We start from the raw sequence: 26226 nt of genomic DNA, 5'->3' as shown, positions 1-26226 counted from the left end.
TGGCAAATAAATCAGATGTGTAAAACAGGAAGTCGTCATTCATCTAAATCCACATTCACATACTACTCATTAACACAGTGATAAGTGTTAGTCTGGTAGTTACATCTCCTCAGTCCTCAGGTACAATGTGGGATTATTAATTATCATCTGACTGCAAGTCCACATTTCTACTGAGAAAAGTGAAAATAGGAGCACAGTGAGGGGGCGGGGCACAGTGAGGGGGCGGGGCACAATATGGGGGGCACAGTGAGGGGGTAGGGCACAGTGAGGGGGCGGGGAATGGTAGGGGGGTACAGTAAAGAGGAATGGTACATTGAGGGGCGGGGCATGGGGTCAGTAAAGAGGCCGGGGTACAGTGAGGCGACACAGTGACAATGCAGGGCACAGTGATGGGCTTGGTTTATGATGGGCGGGGCTTATGACTGAAGGGTACAGGATATTGTCACTTCAGCTAACATTACAATCAGTCTTCATGTTTTAAATCATGATGTAAATATTAATGTGTGATGAAGACGAAGCCTATTTTCAGACATATCTACTGTAATCTACATCATCAGACACTGATTTATCAGGAACATTTTACTGGGGCTCGAGTGTCGACCCTGACTGTAGACAGTGTGTATTATTGTGGACTGAGTAACACACACTTTACAGACCAGGACAACACATAAGACTAGAACTTGGACTTTTTCTGGACTTTCATACACAACACTGAGACATCAGCCAGATTTTATTTTACACAGAACATATTTCATATATTGCAGTATTTAACACATCTGAACTTTATTAAAACACTCACATTGTTCTGCCACTGATCCATATTTAGGGCCCGAGCACCGATGGTGCGGAGCCTTAGTGTTTTTGCTCGGGTTTATTTATTTATTTATTTATTTCAGTCACAAAGGTGGATTTTTTCACAATTGCATGTAATGAACTTTTAAATACTCCTCCTAGAGGATTCATGCGATTGAATCTAATGCGAAATAGCGAAGGGATTTTTGATATCTCAAACACCGTTGCCATGGCATCGTGTCAAAGTTTACTTTTATTTCAGACATATTTAAGGCTTTTGGCGTGCTTAGGTTAACTTGAAATTTGACACATACATCACATTTGTCGGCCGTTAAGTGTGCACAAAAAGGTCAGACAAAGGTGTGTCTCTTAAGTGGCTCGCTAGCGCCCCCGTTTGTCTAAAATATGGGGTTTCATTTACCTACAGTCCCCAAATGGGTCAGTAACAACATAAAATAGTCCACTGATATTTACCCTCTTGATGCAATTGCCCACCGTGGAGTGTTTTCTGGGAGGCACCGTATAGCGATAAAAAAACGTGCGAGGGCCGCCATCGCTGCTTGCAGCTATTCATTCATTCATTTTCTACCGCATATCCGAACTTCTCGGGTCACGGGGAGCCTGTGCCTATCTCAGGCGTCATCGGGCATCGAGGCAGGATACACCCTGGACGGAGTGCCAACCCATCACAGGGCACACACACACTCTCATTCACACATACACTCACACACTACGGACAATTTTCCAGAGATGCCAATCAACCTACCATGCGTGTCTTTGGACCGGGGGAAGAAACCGGAGTACCCGGAGGAAACCCCCGAGGCACGGGGAGAACATGCAAACTCCACACACACAAGGTGGAGGTGGGAATCAAACCCCCGACCCTGGAGGTGTGAGGGGAACGTTCTAACCACTAAGCCACCGTGCCCCCGTTGCTTGCAGCTATATTCACATTTATTTTTACACTCCATTACACTTATTCTTACATTTCTATTTGTTACATCAATTCTATTTTTATTCTATTTTCTTTTTTATTATTCTATTTTATTTGATGTTTAAATCACAGACAGATTAAAAACATGTCACTACGTGTCGTACTGTGTATGGTTGTGTATGTGAGAAATAAAATATTAATGTAAATGTTTTCTGTAACTTTTCTCTGTTTCACATCTCAACAAAATCTCTGTTTTAATCCGAGTTCACATGAACAGATCTTTCTTGAGAAGATCAGACTGTCAGTAATCAGACCTAAAACAGGGTCAGACTCTAATTAGTTTTTGGAGAAGTTGTTAGTTCATTGGTGTATTTTTTAACCCCAGACAGTGAAAGTGTAAATGGTTTATTCAGTATTGACAAGAACAACTGTGACTGTGTTTTATTTATACACAATGTGTTTATCTATTATTACGACCTGGATGAAGATTAGACCATGATTTATTATTAATGTTTTAATAGATGATCTTACCTCAGTGTCTCCAGTTTACAGTGAGGATTCTCCAGTACAGCAGAGAGACTCTTCACTCCTGAGTCTCCTAGTTTATTACAGGACAGATCCAGTTCTCTCAGGTGTGAGGGGTTTGATCTCAGAGCTGAAGTCAGAGCAGCACAGCCTTCATCTGAGACACCACAATCACACAACCTGTATAGAGACACAATGACACACTCTTCATCAACATATGTTTATTATATAAAGTATAATTAACACTGAACAAAACATTCCTGTCAGATAGTGAACAGTAGGTGGTCCTGGGTAAAACAGGGTGGGCACAGGGTTGAGAAGAAACTCAACATCAGCTGTCACTCAAAAGAACTTACATGACTGTAAAAAGAGGACAATGAGATGAATGAGATCTGTTCTTGATATTAAGTTCATTTGATCTACAAAAGTTTTGCTTTTTAATTTTTAGATAAATAAAAATAAATAATAAATTAAATAAATGCATTGAGTGTTTTAATTGGAGTTAAAATGACTGTGTTGGTGTTGCCCCATGTACTCCTAAACCAACTGCAGTTCTGTTCTTCAGCTCTCAGATGAGTCCAATCTCCACTCTGACACTGTTCTCCAGTGTAAACACAAACTGTAACACATTTCATCTTATTATATCCTCTGATTACAGTGTAGGAGTTTCAGGGGTAAAGACACAGTGTGGTGTCTGTTTCAGAGAAGATAAAGTCTTTATTAAACTAGTCTGTTACACGACTAAACACCACACAGAAATGTTACTGAGCAATGTCACTCAATGAAGCTTCTTAAAGCAGCAGCTCCTAGTGAGTGACAACTGGGGTTTATTAATAATTCTAACATTATAACAGAGTTTATGTAGGTGGGCCAGGACTCCACATGGGTGGGACCAGGACCCTGGAGCTGCACCTGTTATATTATATTATTATATTATTTACAATTATTGATATTAATTTTTTATTGAGTTGCAAAAGTTTTGCTGGCTTTAAAAATAATTAATCTTTTTAATTTTTAGATTTTTTCTCTTATTTACTCTTTTATTTATTTATTTAATTCCTAAGTGATTCTGTAGAAAACTCATCACTTAATGACTAATGTATTTGTTCTGAATGTTGTAGTGTTACAGAACATTTCAGGTGAAAAACAACACTGTATATAACTGCTGCTTTTAGTGAGTTATTGTGAGTCTCATAGAGATGATCTTACTTCAGTGTCTCCACTTTACAGTGAGGATTCTCCAGTCCAGCAGAGAGAGTCTTCACTCCTGAGTCTCCGAGTTTATTCCTAGACAGATTCAGTGTTTTCACAGTCAGATGAAGTTCTCTCAGATTGGAGGTTTCTGATCTGAGCGCTGAGACCAGAGATGACCAACTTTTTACTCCAAGTGAATCACAGCTGATACTAAAGGAAATAAAATAAAACATAATGAACTCACACAAATGATCGAACACGTCCTCAAAGCTTTCACTGAACCTTCTCATTTTTATAAATACTGAAAGTACAAACACCAGTTAGACAATATGGTGAAAGTGACACTGCAGTCCACATCTACATCTAAAATGGGTAAAGTTAGTGTTTAACTACAGCTAACTAACTAGTATCTAGAGTAATCTATTAATAAACATGGTATTAGCTTCCACTTTTACACTGATGACACACAGCTGTATGTTTCAGCAGTCAGATGTGAGACACCAGTTTAATAAGACTGAAGATTGTGTGAAGGACATCAGACAGTGGACACTTACTAACTTCCTCCTGTTTAACTCTGACACACAGAAGATCTTGTACCAGGACCACAGACAGTCAGAAGTAAGCTTTCTGATTACAGAGTAACTCTGGATGGTCTTTCTATTACATCATGTGCAGCAGTAAAAGACCTCGGTGTGATTATTGATACCGGTCTCTCAGCTGAAGCTCACATAAATAATGTACTATAATACTGTAGAGAATTCTGTTTAGGAATCAGACTGACATTAGCTAAAATCTTATCATGTAGTGTTATAGATTAGCATTAAAGGGAGCACTTTTCAGCTAAATGAACACTTTCTAATCAGACATGAACGTTATCACACAGGTTCATGCTAAACTTAGTGACAATAATCTATTAGAATCCTTTCAGTCTGGGTTCTGTACTAAACACAGTATGGAAGCTGCTTTAGTGAAGGTCACTAATGATCTCCTGATGGCTGCTGATGCTGAACTCTTAACTATTCTTGTCCTGTTAGATTTGAGTGCAGCCTTTAATACAGTTTCACACATTAAAATAATGTGGTTTATAAAATTTGTTATATATTTTATATGTCCACAAAACGTGACTCTGCTCTTCCACACTCCTGTCTCACCAAATGATGCTTAAATGAAATAAACCCTTGGTTTCCTCCAACTTTCTCAAAGGTTCTCCTTATAGGTTCAAAATCTACCCTGTCCAAGTCCAACAGTCTCTCACTTCATATTGATGCTTGCTCCTGCCTCTAGAGTCTTCCTTCTCTGTCTCTAGTTATGTCGCTTTGTAGAAGCCAACATTCGGTTTTCCTATTTAAGCTTAGACAAAAATTTATCAGGGCTTTCGAGCCACATGCACCAAATTCGTATATGTCGTAGATCCTGGTCTGAAGTTTGTTGCTATTACTTTTCTAAGCGATCCAAGTACCGGTACTTCCGGTACCGGGTCTCAAAATGGCGTTTTTTCCCCATAGACTCCCATTATAAAGTATGGAGGTTTATAACTCGGCGTGATACTCTGAACAAAGTTTTAAATTGGTTTACCGACTGGCCTTCCGGTTGTGCCGCAGCCCCGCCCCCAAAATATGCAAAATCCAAAAACTTTTTACAACATGGACATGTGACATATCAAAACACTCAGAACAATGAGGGGAACTGCCTCGTGGGTATTCTGATGATGTCACATACTCGTCTCCACTTGCCTCCAAATGTTTTGGCACCCTAGCGCTCCACTAGATTTCATCTAGTTTTATGTCCACTTGCCTCCAAAAAGCACCAGCCTTTGTGAATACTTACCTCGTCAAAGCCAACAAGTTTGTTGCGACCAAGTTTACAAATCTAATTATTATTATTATTATTATTATTATTATTATTATTATTATAAAACTTCTCTGCAAAGTCAACTTTCTATGAAAGACCATTTCCACCTCACAAATAAAACTTAATAATGAATAAAATCATTTTGGGGATTAGAATTTGTCATTACTGCAGTAAACATGTTCTTTATGTCTGGTACACAGGTGTGTTTAATATACATCAAACATCCAACATAAAACCTGCATTAACTTCATCATTATTAAGATATTAAGATAAATCATAACTACAAAACATCAAACTCCCTCAAATGTAATCACCTGCTTCTACATGTTTAATAGCTGCCCTTCAGTATCATTCATTTATTAATGCAGTTTTTATTCCCTAATTTATCTATTTACATGAACTCCACTCTGTATCACCTTCAGGTCAGAACATCCCAAAGTCCATATTAGAGTGTGTTCAGTTTCTCTCTAACACTGTAACAGTAGAACAGTTATATTCACATTTACTTACATTGCTTTACTGGATGCTGTAATCACAGGCATCATCTTCAGAACAGCATCTTCTGTTATCTTATCTGTACTGGAATATTTACTCAGGTCAAACTCATCCAGCTCCTCTGCTGATGTCAGTAACACAAACACCAGAGCAGACCACTGTGAAGAAGAAAGTTTACTTTGTTTTCCAGATTTCAGGTAGTGTTGGATTTTCTCCACTAGAGAATCATCACCCAGTTCATTCAGACAGTGGAACAGATTGATGGATTTCTCTGTAGGAAGATATTTACTGATCTTCTCATTAATGTACTGAACTGTTTCCTTTATGCTCTGTGAGCTACTTCCTGTCTGTGTTACTAAAACATGTAAGAGTTTCTGATTGGACTCCAGTGAGAGACCCAGAAGAAAGCGAAGGAAAAGATCCAGATGTCCAGTCTTACTTTTTAAAGTCTGATACACAGCACTCTTGTGTACATCTGAGATTGTATTTTTTTTCAACGAACGTTCAGTATCTTGATTCTGTTTAACCACATTTCTCTTCTCCTTCATGAAGGTCAGGTGCACATACAGAGCTGCGAGATGCTCCTGAATGCTCAGATGAACAAAGCAGTACACTTTACTGTGGTGAAGCCCAAACTCCTCTCTGAAGATCTGAGTACACACACCTGAGTACACTGCTGCTTCTCTCACATCAATACCACACTCTCTCAGGTCTTCATCATAGAAGATCAGGTTCCCTTTCTTCAGCTGCTGAAAAGCCAGTTGTCCCAGTTTAAGAAGCATTTCTTCATCACTCTCCTGCTTCTTTGAGTATTTTTCTCTGATGATGTTTGTCTGAATGATGAGGAAGTGTGTGTACATTTGAGTCAGAGTCTTGGGGATCTCTCCACTCTCTGCTTCACCCAACATTCTCTCTAGAACAGTGGCTGTAATCCAGCAGAAGACTGGGATGTGACACATGATGTAGAGGCTTCTTAATGACTTCAGGTGTGTGATGATGTTATTGGCCAGGCTCTGATCACTGAACCTCTTCCTGAAGTACTCCTCCTTCTGTGGGTCATTGAACCCTCGTACCTCTGTGACTCGATCCACACACTCAGAGGGGATTTGATCAGCTGCTGCAGGTCTGGAGGTGATCCAGATGAGAGCAGAGGGAAGCAGATTCCCTTTGATCAGGTTTATCAGCAGCACAGGCACTGATGCTGATTCAGTTACATCACACACTCTCACTGTGTTCTGAAAATCTAGAGGAAAACGACACTCGTCCAATCCGTCAAAAATGAACAGAACCTTTTCCAGACTGGACATTTCTGTTTCTTGTTTCCTTAAAAAAGACATGAAGGAGCTCCATCAGACTCAGTTTCTGGTCCTTCATCAAGTTCAGCTCTCTGAAAGGAAGTGGAAATATGAGGTGGACGTCCTGATTTACTTTCCCTTCAGCCCAGTCCAGAATGAACTTCTGCACAGAGACTGTTTTTCCGATGCCAGCGACTCCCTTTGTCAGCACAGTTCTGATGGGTTTGTCTTGTTTAGATGATGTATTTGTCAGCACAGTTCTGATGGGTTTGTCTTGTTCAGATAAAGGCTTAAAGATGTCATTGCATTTGATTGGTGTTTCCTCTGTTGTTCTTCTCCTGGATGCTGCCTCCATCTGTCTCACCTCATGTTCATTATTGACTTCTCCACTGTCTCCCTCTGTGATGTAGAGCTCTGTGTAGATCTCATTCAGGAGTGTTTGGGTTCCCAGGTTTATTATCACTCCATTCAAACACTGAAACTTCTTCATCAGATTTAATTTGAACTTTTTCTGGAATTCATTTCCACCAGCAGATTCTGGGTCGTACCTGTGATATGGAGAAGCAGGAAGACACGGGGTTCATTTATTAGACTTCATCATCTGTTTTCAGTAATCTAATCACTCAGTAGTATACAGACTATTATTTGGACACTTAAGCCATATTTGAATGCCATCGTATGAATTTCACTGCATTACAAAACAACGTCATTTGAAGAAAGAAACCACAAGCAAACATTCTAATCAGAACATTTCCCAAAAAAACAGACTGAGCGATTTTTAAACACATAATAGTGGCCTTATTAAGGTCAGAGTTCAAGTGATGTAGTATTTAGTTTGCCCCCTGTTTATCTCATTAAATTACCCTTTAAGTGTAACTTTAGCATTGACATTAAAAGTTAAGAGACATTACCTGTGTAGAAGTGAGGAGTCTACAGCTTTAACCTCCAGATGATGATCCATAGACTCATGACTCTTCATGGAGATACAGCTGTGTGTTGGTGATTCTGATCTCTTTCCCTGGAGTTTACTGTACAACATTATACACACTTCTTTATTTAGTTATTTACAATCTATATAGTTTTTAACTCACTTGCTAACTGAATGTGGATTTTTACTTACAATAAACAGAATGATTTTTCTTTGCTCAATGGTGGAAAATCCCCCCACCCCAAAGAAACAAAAACAAAAAAAACAGTGTTAAATATAGAACAAACCTTTAGAGAAGTTTATTTGGGACTTTAGAGAATTATTATGTATGAACACAGAAGACAGTTTGTTTGAATCCCAGGTCCACCAAGCTACCACTGCTGGTCCCCTGAACAAGGCCATTAACCCTCAATTGGTCAGATTTATAAATGAGGTAGATGTAAGTCACTGGGAATAAAGGAGTCTCCCACATGCCATAAATGTAATGTAAATGTAAAGACAGATGCTATTCAGCTAGACTAACACTTTTACATTCAAACTCTAGGTGATTCTTATGACTTAGTTTCCTGTCATTAGCTCAATAATGTAAGCAGTCGTCTCACCTGCAATGACTGAACACACAGCAACCCCAAAACTACCTCACTAACATATGAATTTCACTGTATTACAAAACAACATGTCAAACCAAGTGCTATTTATATTAAACACACCACAAACACACTTTTCCCCCAAACACATTTCCAAATAAAAGATTAAATATTACAAAAAAAAAGTACTTGGACACACAATAGTGGCTCCATTACTGTGTTTCAGTATTTATTTTGTCCCCTGTTTATGTAGTTAAACTTCCCTTTAAGTGTGACTTTAGCAGTGACTAACAGTGCTGAGACGTTACCTGTGTAGAAGTGATGAGTCTCCATCTTTAAACCTCAGAGGAATATCCATAGACCGTTCACTCTTCATGGAGATACAGCTGTGTGTTGGTGATTCTGATCTCTTTCTCTGGAGTTTACTGTACAACATTATACACAGTCCTTTAGTCATTTATATACACACTTTATTTTACTTACATTAAACAATACATTTTACTGTGAATTAGTGACTGTTAGATGTGTATAGTTATATACTGTAATAGTAAAACATTTGGTTACATCATTACATATTTACTAATAATAATTTAGATGTGAATATTTAATGACTAGAACACAAGGATGTTGTAGATTACCAGTTGTTTGATGGTGTAGAAACATTATCTGTGTCCAGATCAGGAGTCTCCATCTTTATATATTAGTAAAGTTTACACACAAACACACAGCTGAGTCCTGAAGAGTCTGATCTCCTCTGATGGAATGGATCACACTCCTAGAAAACACACAAACAAATGTGTACAATCATTTTACATCTTTATTTGTAAAGAAAAATGCTGCTCTTTAGTTTAAATATCCTGTTTAAAACCCCTGTAATGTTTAATTCCCCATAAAGTGCAGAGAGGAAGCTGAAAGCTCTGTACAGTACTTACATCATACTGACTTTAATATACAATATATCCACATTCTTCTAACACAAAGTCCATCAAATAATCTAATAACTTACCTTTAGACAACAGGCCTTGTTCTGTCACATTAATATCACCGTTTCTGCTGCTGATAAAGATGTTTTAACTTGTACAAACGCTTCACACAATGGAGTCGATTCGGAGGGAGAAACACTTTCACTTTCACCATAGATATCTATACACTAGATGTCGCCTTGGGTCCTAAAAATGCGTCAAAACCGCCGCCATCTTTGTACGGTGCTCCTTTACCTCAAATGCATGGACGATGCCGGACTTCTGTGCTGCGTTTGGTTATTCAAACGAAATAAATCTAATAAACAGACAGCAAGGGATTACATTACACAAGTGAGAATGTGTTTTATAATAATGCACGTTAGGAAATTATATTTCTTGTTCCGTTGGTTTGTTGTTTGACCTTTAGAACGACCAAAAAAAAACTAGAAATCGCATTCATGACGATTTCTGGTGATTTTATTTCTTTGCCTACATTGACGCTGATGCATTAAGAGGAGCGGGTCCCCCGTACCAAGATGGCGGCTCTATTGACGCATTCGTTCCAATGTACTGCCCTATACAAGGCGACATCTAGTGTATATATATCTATGCCCTTTCAGTAGGAGTCACGTGTCGTTCTTCTTCTTTTTTTGTTTATATCGCGGGTCGCAACCAGAGCGCCACCTACTGTACCAGGAAATGCAACCTCAGGGCTTCATGTACCTACAACAACAAAATAACCCAACCCTAATATCCCTTTCAAACTCCATTCTTTTCCCAACTCATATATCTTTCCTTTAAATATTTCCCTTTCTAAGTGATATTGTTTTACACATCATTATGGCATGTTCCACATTTTCTGGAACATTACATGCATCACATTTATCTGATGTGCATTTTCCCATTAAAAATATGGTTGATTTTAATCCAGTGTGTCCTAGTCTTAATCCTGATAAAATCACTTCTTCTCTTCTACATTTCCCTTTAATTGCTTTGACCTTGATTGCATTTTGTATATTATAATAGTGTCTCCCTTTGTTATCTATATCTTATTTTTTCTGCCATGTTTACTCTATTGCTGTTTTTGTTAATGACTTGGCCTCACTTTTCCCAAATGGGATTTTCATAATTTACTCATTCTTTATTTTGTATTTTGTATATAGGGTATTTTTTGCAGTCAGATCTGATATCTCATTGCCCTCTACACCAACATGAGCCAGGACCCAACAGAATTTTACATCAATTCCAAGTCTTTCTATTCTTAGCATTATCATGAGTATTTTGTTAAATAGGAAATTTCTTGCTGTTTCAGTTGAATCCAAGCTACAGTATAAAGTCCTGCAATAGAGACAGAATATATAATTACTCTTTGAGGTTTTACGTCTTCTACCCATTGTAAACCTAGAATTATAGCTACAACTTCAGTTGTGTACACAGATATCATTAATTAGTTTACATATATTTATGTATAACTCCGGTGTATACACTCCTACTACCACATGATTGTTATTTGAGTATTTAGACCCATCAGTAAATAGTAACAAATACTGATAAAAAAAATTTCTTAACATATTCTTGTGTCAATTTTCCAATATTATTAGTGTTACTTTCAGACCATTCTCTCTTTAACTCTATTCGACTCTTTGAACCGGCTCTTTTGGTGAACATAGGAAATGGATACACAAATGTAAAGGTGAGTAAAAGTGCAATAAAAAGTGGTGTTGTAGGAGCTATTTGTCTATTTTTGTTTGTGTGTTAAAATTTTGTTTATTTGTTAAGTAGTTGGGGGACACGGTGGCTTAGTGGTTAGCACGTTCGCCTCACGTTCCAGGGTTGGGGGTTCGATTCCCGCCTCCGCCTTGTGTGTGTGGAGTTTGCATGTTCTCCCCGTGCCTCGTTGGTTTCCTCCGGATACTCCGGTTTCCTCCCCCGGTCCAAAGACATGCATGGTAGGTTGATTGGCCTCTCTGGAAAATTGTCCATTGTGTGTGAGTGAATGAGAGTGTGTGTGTGCCCTGTGATGGGTTGGCACTCCGTCCAGGGTGTATCCTGCCTTGATGCCCAATGACACCTGAGATAGGCACAGGCTCCCCGTGACCCGAGAAGTTCGGATAAGCGGTAGAAAATGAATGAATGAATGAATGAATTTGACAAAGTGTCACTGCAATAGTAAAAAACCTGCCTAAAGAACGATTCCTCGACGTCATATCTTGTGGATTATTGTTGATTGATGCACAGATGGCTGTGTAGGGATTGTTTAATTCATCGCCTTTGTTCTCTGGATGCCGATGGCGGAAAAGGCCTGGCCCACAACCAGTGCTTCCCCTCCCTTCAAAGACAATGGTATATAATTATGACTGCTAATGCTGTACAGGAAAATGGGCAAACTATTGGGGTTTGATGTTAGCAATCCACACTCAAATACAATTGTCAAGAGGAGATGAATTAAAGACTGGATCAAAATTTCAGTACCTTTATGCACCACCGTGCAACAACTGGAACAATAAAGTATGGAATAACGTTTTGTAACACTGTGCCCCCTTCTTCACTGTGGATTGATGCAAAAGGCAGCCAGGAGTTTAAAGTGTTCAAGTTTGAAAATGTCGGGTGTTGCAAAAACACAAACAGCTACAGAAAATATGGATGTTTCTTCTAAACAGAGTCAAAAATATACGTTTAAGGGCTTTAGCCTTCAAATTGAAATATGCCAAGAAAAAGGGAAAGCAAAATGCAAACAAGCAAAAAGGTTAATGGAGGACCTAAACATTTGATGAAATCAAGCGACAATGCTAATTCAGTGTCTTCGCTCCTCACAAACTTTATTCAGTGTTACCAAGACACAAAGAATGAGCATGATGCTTTCCTAAACTTGCCGTTACCCGACCAAAATATTACAATTGGTGTCATAGAACATATGTAGGTGATGTTGTAGGCCAGATATAAACAAGAAAAGATGTTTATTGTAATCATAAACTTAGTAAAAGTAACCAGACTCAGTGCTGTCAGGCCTCGTCAGTCTGAGCTCTCTGATCAACAATGTGTGAGAAAGTGAAAGTCAAGAGTTTAGCTGAAACAGGCGTCATGAATGGAGTAGGGCGAGACGGCTGTATCAGGCGACCAGCTGGACGGACCTGCTGACTCTGAGATTGAGGGTCTAAGGGGTGTAGTGGAAATTTTTACTTTAGAGAAGAACACATGAATCTGTCCTTCTAGGCTTCTGTATTTCCCATGGCTGGTAGTTATTGTGACTAGAGATTTCAGTTGTTTCTTCCTAAAACTGCCTTTAATCAGACCTTTCCCATGAGACCTTTTTTGTTCCCGTGGGATTAGTTTGGTCAGAAGATGAGCAGGCGATGCTTCTAAGCCAATGGTGGATGATGTTTTGGTTTTACATGTCCTGTTTCATTTTATTCCTGTCTATAAAAAGCTGATGTTATCAATAATGGAGGCCCTTCCTCTCTGATTTTACACGTAGAGTGTTGGGTCCTTCTGCAAAGCTGAACGCAATAAACCGGAAAACCTTTATACTTTTGCCCGTGCCTGTTGGTGTGATATTTTATGCTTTAATTCTCTCGAACCTCAAAACTTCCACAACAGGGGAACCTGACCTTTAGTGGAAATAGAGAAACTTAAAATATGCATGTGAGTGCAAGCCCAGTCTGGAAAGTGACAGACTGAGATCATAACAATGTTCAGCTCATAGGTTTAGTAAGCTTAAGGAGTCAACATAGAAAGCAACATTATATACAAAGCAACATTATAGCAGCAAGGGCTTAGCAAAAACAGCAATACAACACAACCAATATAATCAAGAACTTTTATCATAACTCATAAAGCTAACATATAATCAATCAATTATATAATCAGTAGAAATCATATACAGTATAGAATGGCAAGAAATGAAATGAGGAAACTTACTCATTGTAGCTGTAAAAGAGGATTAATACACAAGACGTCTGTTTTATGGAAGATTGAGTGGCAAATAACTCAAGAATAAGAAGAGACAAGAAGATCTCTGGAGCACAGGTTTAGCAACATTAACAGCGAAGCATATTTGTTAATAACAATGCAGAAGTAAGTCGGGAAAAACAACAGGGCAGACTTGTTTTTCTGATAAATTAAAAGGGCAGACTTACTTGTTTTTCTGGGAAATAAGGGGAGGTCTTATTGTGTATTCTGCAAAGTAAGGGGAATTTAGAAAGGAGGAATTACCTGAATGTATAGAAGGCACCTAGAGGTGCCAAGGTATATATTGAGGATATTTCCTTTGGAGGGCGCTCTTGCTTGCTTGCTTTTTTTGTGTTCGAACTTTTTGGGTTGCAGGGGGATGCTCGCTTAATCTTTTTTTCATTTGATTGCTTTTGACTTAGAAATAAAGAAGTTTGCTCATTCTCATCCAGGTTTGGAAAGTCTTCTTATTGTTTAATTTGTATCAATTATAGTGTAACAGTAAAGTTTAGTTTAGATAAATTTAAGTTTAATAGGTCATTTAAATAGTTAATTTAATAGTAAATAGTTAAATAGTTAATATTCAATATTCGGCTAAAGTCTAAAAGTGCGGTTCACCCTGCGATATGTCCACTCGTAGGCGGGCTCTGAGTTCCGACAACGTCAGCGCTGTGTGCTCTTGCTTCAGTCTGTATGAGGCCTGAGCAGAGCGAGGTTGGTGTTTTAAGTGCTCCTGTTTATAATGTGGAAAAAACAAAGGGTTAAATAATGGTTTCATGTTAGTTAAAATATAGGATAGGTATATATACGCATATATACACATATATACATACATACTTATATTAGTGTTGTAGTCAAGACCACCTAAACCGAGACCAAGACAAGACCAAGACTTTGAAGGGTCGAGACCAAGTCAAGACCAAGACCAAGACAGGCCGAGACCGATTGGCACTTCTCTCATGTGTGTGGATGTGTAAGAGAGATGTTTTGATAAAATAATCAAAAGGCAGTGCAGATATGTCTAACAAACAAATGCATATTTGCAACCAGAAGTTGAACAACATGCCAGCATAATCGACAACATGCAAAGGCAAAATGACATCACTGCTATGTTGTTCCAGCAAAATTTGAGCTCTGTTCTGCCACCATGAAATATTCCTGCTATTGATGGAGATCCCCTCTAATATAGGTCATTCATACAGGCGTTTGAGAATGGTGTAGAAACCAAAAGCTTGAACTGGAGTGACAGTCTGCACTTCCTTGTACAATACACCAGGGGTCAACCAAGAGACCTGGTGTACAATTGCCAGCACTTACCTGCAGAGCAGGGATATCACAGAGCTAAGAGTCTTCTTGCAGAACTTTTTGGTAACGAACATAAAATCTCATATGCATATATGGAGAAGATCCACAACTGGCCATCAATAAAAGGTGAGTACATTAAAATACTGCAGTCATTCTCCCTGTTTCTCAGCAGATGCTCAAATTTAACTGAGCACATTGCTCACATAAAAGAGCTGCATTTGCCAACAAACATGCGCAACATCACTTTAAAGCTGCATTATAAATGATTGGAAAGATGGAGAAATGTGGCTTGTGACCTTCAGGAGAGGCTTGGGCAGAGAGCCTTGTTTATTGAAGTTGTTGCCTTCATTGAAAAACAAGTAAAAATTTAATCTGATCCACTTTTTGGCAACATCCAAGACCCACAGCACTCCATACCCAAGAGCACTAATAGCAGCCACCTAAAGCAAAAGAAAAGGAGTTTTGCCACAACTCTTAAAAAAAAACTGTTGTTTGTACAGGAAAACGCTGGCACCTGTGGTTACCATAGAATTCCTGTAAAAAATACAGCAGCACCGTAGATGACCGGACGAAATATGTTAATTGATTTACAGTGAATGAAATGACGGCTGAATCACATTAAAAAATTGTCTGCAATTTTTTTGTTAATTTTATATACTGTTGTATACAAATAGACAATTTCCTGTATTTTTTTTTACATGTAATAATTGCTTATTGTGCATCAATAAATGATCAAATTAACAGGGAAATAACAAACAAAAACCTAATTTAAACTGGTAAAACATTAAAACTGCATTTTAAAGGCAGATGTCCTGTACATTATACATAAATATGTCCATAATATGCTGTATTTTTATGTTTTAATAATGAAGTTATATTGTGGTAAATTTAAAAAATACATCTTGAAATAAGACGAGAGGAAAATATCACTTTTGCAAAATGTATTTAAAAGCCATCAAAATAGTTGTAAACAACTGGATGCATTTTTTCCCCTCAAACTAAGTTTGAAAAGTTATTTTTAACAACGTTTAAGTGCCAGGCGCACAACAACAACAACAACAACAACAACAACAACAACAACAACAACAACTCGCAGTATAGAATAAAACATATAGAGGCGAGCCCCCTTACGGTAAGGATGCAGGTTTGTTAAGGTATTGTTTTGTATTAAAAACAGTTCTAATTGAATAAATGCAAGATACATATAGACCGTCTACCAGAAAGAGTTACAGTGCACCTTTAAGAGTTTAAAACAAATGACATCGTGCCTTAACCATAATACACACTGTGGATTTAACAAAGTAAAAACAGTATCTCTTCTCAAACAAACAGTCAGAGTCAACAGAAAGAGTCCATATTTAGGCTTCACGCCACTCGTGATCTGGGAGTTCTGTATCAGGGTGAGGACTCGAGGGTTCAAGTTGAGAGGAAGCTTGGAGTTTTTATTACTTTGGTTCCCTTTTCTGGGTTTATTGAGAAAAAACACCTGTAGAATAAAAGCATATTGAGCATTTTGTTTGATCAGTAAAAAACTAGTGTGTGTGTCTGTATGTACATACTGTATGTGTGTGTCAATGCATAAATGTATGTGTGTCTGTCTGTCTGCATGTGTGTGTCTGTCTGTCTGCGTGTGTGTGTCTGTCTGTGTGCGTGTGTCTGTCTGTCAGTCTGTGTGTGTGCCTGTGTGTGTGTGTGTGTGTGTGCCTGTGTGTGTGTGTGTGTGTGTCTGTCTGTCTGTCTGTTTGTGTGCGTGCCTGTGTGTGTGTGTGTGTGTGTGTGTGTGTGTGTGTGTGTGTGTGTGTGTGTGTGTGTGTGTGTGTGTGTGTGTGTGTGTGTGTGTGAGCCAGACTAGACAGGGGAAAGTAGTAATGAGAGCCATGTTTACTCACCTTTGAAAAATACTCCAGAGTTGAAGCCAGCTAAGATGGATAATGGATATTAAAATTGTAGAAGCTCCCAAACATGAGGCACAATGCAGAAATGAATGAGGAGATGTTTGTGTTGATTAGGTTCTGATACAGACTCAGCGTGTACCAACATCAGCATGTACCAGTTGGACATCTTCTGCCAGACATCTATCTTCTACATGGAAGAACATGGACTCCTCCTCCTCATCAAAGTAGCTGAGCTGAAGCAGGAGCATCTCTATCACATCATCTGAGCAGCCTCTCTACAGTCCCCACATCATATGAAGCCTTGCATAATTCTGAAGGAACTTTGCTCTTGTTGACACAAACTGTGGTCATGTAGTCGAGAAGCCTTTTTCCCTTCAAATCCAAATTTGGTGTGAATGTCTCTTTGAGGTCAATCCCAGTGAGTTCCTTGAAGTGGACTGAGATGCCAAGTTCATCAGACCAAAACAGCCAGTCCTCTCTAAGGCATTTGATACTTTTTCCTGGTTGACATGTTGATGCTGTGTGTAAAACGTGGACTTCATTAGACATTTTACCTCCTCTGGATTGGCATCAGAGTGTTGGAACATCACCTGGAGTTTTTCCATCTTTTGCTGCTAGCTCTATTGAGTTTCTTCAATGGGCATAAATTTGACATTCCATTTGATGCACCAGTAAGTGTCCTGTATTTACAAAATTTCAAATGTCACCAGTTCTTTAATGAAAACCCTGAAAGCCTCAAACTGATTTTGTACCAAGATTCATTTGTAATTGTGAATCCCCTGGGTTCTGCTAAGAAGACACACAAAGTTCTTGCAGTCTATCTTTCATTAGCAAATTTACCTATTTATTTGCGTTCAAATACTGATAATATGTTTTTAGTCTTGTTGTGTGTTGAGAATGACCCTAAGTGTTTTGGAGTAGCAAAAGTTTTCTCAGAGTTGTTGGCAGATCTGAAATCCTTGGAGACAGATGGAATAAATGTAGATGGAGAAACAGTAAAAGGGGGTCTTTACTGCATTGCTGGGGATAACTTGGGTTCTCATTGCATAGGTGGGTTTACAGAGGAACAGAGTTTTCAGCAGCTCTCATTATTTTTGCAGGTACTGTGAAATCACAAGAACTGAGTTTGAGTTTGATCCGAATGTCTGTTTACCTCCAAGCACCCCAGAGACGTATGATGCAGCTGTTGCTGATCTCCAGGCTGAAAACATTCAGAGCGTCAGAGGAATAAAAGTAAACTCTATCTTCAATACCCTTTTCACGTATCCCAGCCTGGTCTCCCGCCTTGTTTAGGTCATGACCTCTTTGAAGGAGTTTTGTCATGTGATCTAGCACTGTACCTGAAGGGCATTATAAAAAAGAGAAAAAATGGTTCACACACTCTCTCTTAAACAGGCGCATCAAACAGTTTAAGTACAAAAGTTCTGAAGCATTCACAAAGCCATGTGCTGTCAACCCTGACAGAGCCGTTATCAGTGCAAGCCATTCAAAACTGGAACCTTTTGAGATTGTCACCAATCAAAACTGGTGACAAAGTGCAAAACCATGAGGATGAAGTATGGCAGTTACAGTAGCTCTCCAGATAAAAGACATTGTGGATCTTATTTGTACTCAGAACATTTCCTTGTACCAGATAGCATATCTTGGCATTTTGATCCAAGAATATTTGGAGTTGAGAAGGATGTTGTTTCCTGAAATTCTACTAAAACCCAAGCACCACTATTTGTGCCATCATTCAGCACTGCTTTTGAAATTTGGTCCATTGATAAGGTTATGGAAAGGTTATGGCTCGGGTTTGAAAGTAAACTCATCTATTTTAAAAGATGGGCCAGACAGTTGAAAAACTTCAAAAACATTTGCCAAACTTTGTCAGAGCGTCATCAGATGTATCAGGCATATCTTTTAGCTGGGCAAGAATGCAGTAAACTACAGTACTGCAAGTGAAAGATATCTGTGTGTTTTATCCCAATCTCTACAGTAACACTATTAAACATGCAGTCAGGGAGTTAGCCTTTTCAGAAAGCAATACCACAGTTACCACAGGCATTCAGTACAAGGGCACTGCATATAAAAAAGCACAGTCTCTTGTGAACAGAAATGATGAGTATATGGAGATTGGTAAACTTCTACTCATCTTGATTCAAAATGACACATGGGTGTATGTTTTGATGGATCTTCTCTCTGAAGGCATCTTCCTTCCTGATTCTGTGACAAAGGACAGTTTTGGGTTACAGTGTGTAACACTTTCTCTCTGGCTAATAACTTATAGATTGTATAAATAATTTACACGTCATTATTGGTTACAAGTGCATCAACATTAATGACCTGCCCCATTTCCTTTGGTTTCATACATTCTTGATGGATACTTGAAGTCATTCCACTAAAACACGGTATTGTGGCAAAATAAAGTCCCATTAAGTGACACTTGACACTGTAAATAGTTTGACATTAATATAAGTGTTACCTGATGTTACCCCCCCCCCCCCCCCCAGTTTAACAGCTTTGTCTTTTCAGAGCCACACTGGAGTGTCTCCTGCCTGACACCACAGTACTTTCTAATATTTTGTGTCTTTACAAAAAGCAATATAAATCATGAATAATTTTTATTATCAACTTGCAGTAAAAATGTTGGAAAATATCTAGTTCATATGAAAATGCAATTAAATATGACAAATGGCAGTGTTGTGTTCATGCAGATAAAGATGTAAGTGTTCTGTTTTGAGTCTAGGAGATCATCCCTCCACTCATATCAAGTCAAGTCAAGACACAAAGCTTTTATTGTCATTTCAACCATATATAGCTGTTACAGTACACAGTGACATGAGACAACGTTTCTCCAGGATCAAGGTGCTACTTAAAACATAGACAGGGCTGAGACTTAGTAAGTAGATCTAGCCACATAAAGTGCATCTGTGCAACCTACTGCAAACAGTGCAGGACAAGACAAACAAGACAGTGCAGGACAAGACAAACAAGACAGACAAGACAGTGCAAGACAAAAGACAGTGCAGACAAAAAGACAATACACAAAATACAAAAAAAGACAACACACAAAGGACAATCAACAGAAACAGCACCGACCGACCAGTGTAAATACTGTATGTTCAGACAATATTGCTTGCAGTCATATTAGAATGAACACATATCTGCCTCAACACCAAGATGGGCTAATACCTTAGCGCATAGGTGTCAAACTCAAGACGAGATCATTTTATATAGATATATTATTATTGTTATTAATAGCCCGGTGATATGAAGTGCTGATATCACACAATCTACACATCCCATAACACTTGCCGAACAATCGGTTACCCGGGAACATTCCCGCATCAATCAAGTCAAGCGTCTGTTGTTGTATACATCCCTATTGTAAAGTCAAAGCTAGCCCCTAACAATACATCCCTATTGTAAAGTCAAAGCTAGCCCCTAACAATACATCCCTATTGTAAAGTCAAAGCTAGCCCCTAACAATACATCCCTATTGTAAAGTCAAAGATAGCCCCTAACAATACATCCCTATTGTAAAGTCAAAGCTAGCCCCTAACAATACAACCCTATTGTAAAGTCAAAGCTAGCCCCTAACAATACAACCCTATTGTAAAGTCAAAGCTAGCCCCTAACAATACAACCCTATTGTAAAGTCAAAGCTAGCCCCTAACAATACAACCCTATTGTAAAGTCAAAGCTAGCCCCTAACAATACATCCCTATTGTAAAGTCAAAGCTAGCCCCTAACAATACAACCCTATTGTAAAGTCAAAGCTAGCCCCTAACAATACATCCCTATTGTAAAGTCAAAGCTAGCCCCTAACAATACAACCCTATTGTAAAGTCAAAGCTAGCCCCTAACAATACAACCCTATTGTAAAGTCAAAGCTAGCCCCTAACAATACAACCCTATTGTAAAGTCAAAGCTAGCCCCTAACAATGGCAAAAAGAAAAGTTGGTTCTGATAACAGAGCCTTTATTATCTAGTTTAATACTATGGAGAGCAAAGTATTTTAAGTTATATAAAGTTTTAGTTTATTTATTCTGGAATAATATGTCTGTCTGTTTTTATTCATATTTATGTTTTAAAAAAAACATTTAGTTTTAGCTGTTCAATAAATGTTTATGGAGTAATGTGGGTTTCATAAGCTGACAAATTAAAAGGATTTATGTTATAATAGAGCAACAAGCAAACATTTCTTTTTACATTTATGCATATATATATATATATATATATATATATATATATATATATATATATATATATATATATATATATAATATACAAATGTTTGTATGCTGAATAATAAAAAGTTATTTAACATTAAGGAGTATTTGCATTTATTTTATATTACATTTATTTACATTTAGCTACATTTATACTGCCTCAATGTTACATCTGTCCCTTTGAGGGCCACCATTATGCCGATGTGGCCCTTGGTGACAATGAGTTTGACCCCCTGGTTTACATCCTGACTTTCCTGCATGATGACACACACTTATCAGTCTCTCTACACCAAAGGACTCATTGCTGCCACTGAACAAAGTCATACAGGCTTCACTAAATGTTTTTGTAAATGTAAAGATTTAATTAGAAGTTAATTATGTAAAATTATTTCTTTATAAAATAAAATGGTAATAAGACATATGGTATAAGTGAAGTACTTCACACAGATACAGTGGTGTGATAAAGTGTTTGCCCCCTTCTTGATTTTTTATTTATTTTTTGATGTTTGTCATACTTTAATAAACCTAAACCTAGTAACTGGTTGGTCCGCCCTTAGCAGTAAGAACTGCAATTAAGCATTTGTGATAACTTGCAGTGAGTCTGTTACTGTGCTGTGGAGGAATTTTATTCCACTCATCTTTGCAGAATTGTTGTAATTCAGCCACATCGGAGGGTTTTAGCATGAACCAAGGTCATGGCACAGCATCTCAGTAGGATTCAGGTCAGGACCAATAGGATTCTGCTTCAGAACCCAAGTTCATCTCAGCTTGATGTCACAAACAGGTCCTAAAGCTGCAAAACAGCCCCAGACCATCACACTACCACCACCATATTTTACTGTTGGTATGATGTTCTGTTTCTGACATGCAGTGTTACTTTTACATCAGATGTAACGGGACACACACCTTCCAAAATGTTCAACTTCTGTCTCGTCAGTCCACAGAGTATTTTCCCAAAGGTCTTGGGGATCATCAAGATGTTTTCTGGCAAATCTGAGAGGAGCCATTATGTTCTTTTTGCTCAGCAGTGGTTTTGCTCTTAATAATTCATGCAGGCTATTTTAGCCCAGTCTCTTTCTTATGGTGAAGTCATGAACACTGGCCTTAACTGAGGCAAGTGAGACCTGCAGTTTTCTTCATGTTTTTGTGGAGTCTGTTGTGACATCTTGGATGAGTTGTCGCTCCTCTCTTGGGGGTAATTTTGGTCGGCCGGCGACTCCTGGGAAGGTTCACCACTGTTCCATGTCTTCACCATTTGTGGATAACGGCTCTCACTGTGGTTCACTGGAGTCCCAAAGCTTTAGAAATGACCTTATAACCTTTTCCAGCCTGATAGATCTCAATTAATTTCTCTGTCATTTGTTTCTGAATATCTTTGGATCTCAGCATGATGTGTAGCTTTTGAGGATTTTTGGTCTACTTCACTTCAGTTTGTCACTCAGGTCTTATTTAAGTGATTTCTTGATTGTGAACAGGTGTAGCAGTAATCAGGCCTGGGTGTAGCTAGAGAAAATTAACTCAGGTGTGATGAACCACAGTTATGTTATGTATTTTTTTAATGTATTTTTTTATGGGGGAATTTTGTTTTCCCTTAATAAGTGTGACAAACGTACGAAAAAATAAAAACAGGAAGGCGCCCAACACTCTTTCATATATATATATCATGTATACTTATAGTTATAATATAGTTATATTACTGGATACATAACTAAAATGATTGTATAAAGGTACTTAAAATGTCTTGTATAAATATATTGAATAATAATATACATAAATACACTGTAAAAAAATAAAAAGTTGACAACTTAAAATTTCAAGGCTACTTGCTGCACAGCTTTTTTGAGTTTACTGAACTTTGGAAAAAGTTGTTCACTCAACTACAATCACTGAGTAAAGTCAAAGGTCTCATCTTTTTTCATCACCACATATTTTAGTAATACTCTTTACATCATATGTGTCAAGCTCAAGGCCTGCGAGCTAAATGTGGCCCATGAGAGCGTGATTGTGTGAGTGAATGAGAGTGTGTGTGCCCTGTGATAGGTTGGCACTCCGTCCAGGGTGTATCCTGCCTCGATGCCCGATGACGCCTGAGACAGGTTTCCCCTTGTTTCTGTCTGCTGTCATTTCCCTGCTTTTAATTGTTGACCCCGCCCACCTATCTGTTACCATGGACATTAACTACACTCATTCTCTTCCCCAGGTGTCTTGTCTTAGTCTGTGATTGCCTCTGTCTTGTGATTGGCTCTTGTTCCCTATATATACACTGTTTGGTCATTCCCCTGTTGTGAGTCATTGTTGGTGTTTGGCTTATTCTCTTGTCTGTTCCTGCTCCCTGTCCTGCTCCCTGTCCTGCTCCCTGTCCTGCTCCCTGTCCTGCTCCCTGTCCTGCTCCCTGTCCTGCTCCCTGTCCTGCTTTGTTTATTAAATTAGTAAAACTGCATTTGGATCCACACTTGCCTTTGTCTCACCATGTCACATCGTGACACCCCGTGACCCGAGAAGTTCGGATACAGTAAGCGGTAGAAAATGAATGAATGAATGAAAACGACATATTTTCTCCTTGTTTAAATTTTTCATAAAAACGTGCTTTAAAATAAGTTTGCCCAGTGACATTATATTACTTAACTTCAGTTTCAAAACACACAGAAAAAAAGATACTTGCTTTAAACGATTGTTTTTCTCGTCCTGCACGTTTGACTGATGATCAAAATGGCGCTATCATTCCACGTGAGCTCCAACGTCCACATATACAGCGTGCATGCACCAACCACCAAACCGACTTGTGTGCTTGTAAACTAGCATGTGTACATACTGTATATCCAATCAACAGCTAAAATTAAGCTGGATAAACTATTTTTGAACCAACTTCTTAAGTCAAATTTTTTGTATTTTTTTTGTCCAGTTAACTAATAAAAAATAGTTATTTAAACTTTTTGTGAGTTGGATTTTTTACAGTGTACAATGTCATTATTTTTGTTGAGTAAAATTAATAGTCTAATAGTCTTCATTCATTCATTCATTTTCTACTGCTAATTTGAACTATTCTTGGGTCACGGGGATCCTGTGCCTTCTTTAAATATATAATCTATAGAAATATAATTCTTCAAAAATAAATGTATGTCTAACACAATATATAGTTACAGAAGATATTTCTGAAGAGAAACAGTCTGAAATGTCCCCTTTATAATGGAATACTAACTGTCTCCTGACTCAGTTTTACTGACAGATATAGTGACTATAATGAAAAGAAATAATTTAATAATACAGTAAATAATGTTAATTTATAATTAATTAATTTATTTTTATTTGGCTTAATACATTTAGTGTTGATACAGATTTTCATTTTTAAAATGTAAAGGATCATAAACATTCTTCTTCTTCTTCCGGACACTTTTTCGGCACGTAACTTGTCCCGCAGCTTTTGTCCTAGACCCATAAATGAGGTGTCAAATCGACCGGCTCATTGAGGAGAGGTGTGCTATCTATTTTGTAAGCGATCAGAATTCCAGAATTCCCAGTATGGAAGCTCAAAGTGGTGTTTTTTCCCCATAGACTTGAATGGGGAATCTCTCTGTAGATGTGCTAACATCCAAAAGAGGGCAGCAGACACCAGTGAATCTGTGTAAAGGTCTTTATTAAAGCTTGTTGCTATATTTCACACTGAGCTTCAGTTTCATTACATATATATATATATATATTGTGGGATATTTTCATGATTTTCGTTTGACGCTCAGTGTAGTTTTTTAAGCCTCCTAGGACATGTGAGAGCCGAAACAAAGGACGGAAGTGCTGTGTGTTTCGGTCAGAAACGCGTTTTGGATTAAAGCGTCTCGGATTAAAAGGCTTACATATTCCAGTTCCTTAGACTCTTGGGGATTTTTTACAAGCATTTGTTTTGGAAAATATTACCCCAGTGAAGAAAGGTAAGCGCCGCCTATTTCCGGTGACTATCAACTTGGATTAAATTAGTATGATGGCTATAAATCATATTATGCTTTGTGTGTGAGCTTAATAAAATCCCGAGAGTCTAAGCTTTCAAACAATATAACATTTAACCGTGTATTTAATGCTTAAACCTAGTGCTGTGGTGCCTTGGACAGCACGGCGGTCACATATGTTGTTGTTTCTGCCATTTGTATAACTTTTTGTTGTTTTCAACTATCAGTGTAGTTTTTATAATTTTTTATTTCACTTTAAACTAATGTCCTTTTAAGAACAGCAACGGCACTTTTAAGAGCCACCCATTAATTAAAATTAAGCGCATTTTTTCTTTGTCTCCTCACATTACATCATTATTTTTTAAACATATGACACGTATATCACAGAATGATAAGAATGACTGTAATATAATAAAGCTGGGGTATTGTTAGTGAATTAATACATAAAACCGCGAAGGTTTCCTCGTCCTGGATGGTTTAGTGCATAGCGAATCCGTTTAGCATACAGAGATTTGGGGTTCGAATCCAACGTTGTACAGTTTTTTTTTTCTAAAACTTTATAATAAAGGTTCATTAGTTGACATTAGTTACCACATTACTTAACATGAACTAATAATGAACTGCACTTCTACAGCTTTTATTCATTTTGTTCATGTTAATTTCAACATTTACTAATACATTATTAACACCGTGTTAACGTTACTTAATATACTGTGAACTAACATGAACAGAGAATAAACTTTATTTTAACAAAGATTACTAAATACAATAATTTATTGCTCACGGTTAGTAAATGTTAGTTAATGCATTACATTTGAACTAATGATCCTTATTGATCCTTACTGTAATGTGATTATATTTTTTCCCAGTAGGGAACTGACGTCACGTGCAAGCACATTCACATTTTCTTTAGGAAATGTACCGTTCTAGTTATGTTTATTCTACTGTCGTTACAACTTGATGTTTTGTGCAATGTATTGTTTCCTGTTTCAGTGCTAAAAGTCACCACTAAAAGCTGCACTGAATCCTTCCAGACTGGGAGCCTGGATCCCTGCACAAGAGCTCCTACATATAACTGTATAACCCCTGAAACGGAGGGACGAGTTTGTTTCCACTTTACCACTGATTGTTCTGCTGCACTAAATTGCACCGGCACCTAGAAAAATAAAACCACAACACTGTTTGCCTTAATCCTGTCTCTGTGCCTGTTCCTTCGTGTCCCATCCTTCAGAGTGACCTACAATACATACGTATGAATGCTTCTCATAGACTTCAGTCCAGCACTCAAATGAATCATCCCTCAGCACCTGAGTGAGAAGCTGAGCCTGCTGGGAATGAACACCTCCCTCTGCAACTAGATCCT

The 26226-nt window shown here is 38.1% G+C and overlaps 1 protein-coding gene across 1 annotated transcript in view; it reads right to left on the bottom strand.

The window, feature by feature from the left end:
- The window catches only part of LOC125138484 (NACHT, LRR and PYD domains-containing protein 12-like), a 53719-nt gene that overhangs the window by 7262 nt on the left and 20231 nt on the right, over positions 1 to 26226 (bottom strand). Inside the window, exons 11-12 of the mRNA XM_047803859.1 lie at positions 3461 to 3538; positions 2258 to 2431 (exon numbers count right to left, since the gene is read on the bottom strand). Coding sequence (XP_047659815.1) covers positions 2258 to 2431; positions 3461 to 3538 — 252 coding nt within the window. The remainder of the gene's footprint in view (positions 1 to 2257; positions 2432 to 3460; positions 3539 to 26226) is intronic.

This window comes from Tachysurus fulvidraco, chromosome 19 (genome assembly GCF_022655615.1).
Source record: "Tachysurus fulvidraco isolate hzauxx_2018 chromosome 19, HZAU_PFXX_2.0, whole genome shotgun sequence".
Classification (NCBI taxonomy): domain Eukaryota; kingdom Metazoa; phylum Chordata; class Actinopteri; order Siluriformes; family Bagridae; genus Tachysurus; species Tachysurus fulvidraco.
Note: the sequence above shows the minus strand (reverse complement) of the source record. Positions and strands in the feature narration are given on the sequence as shown.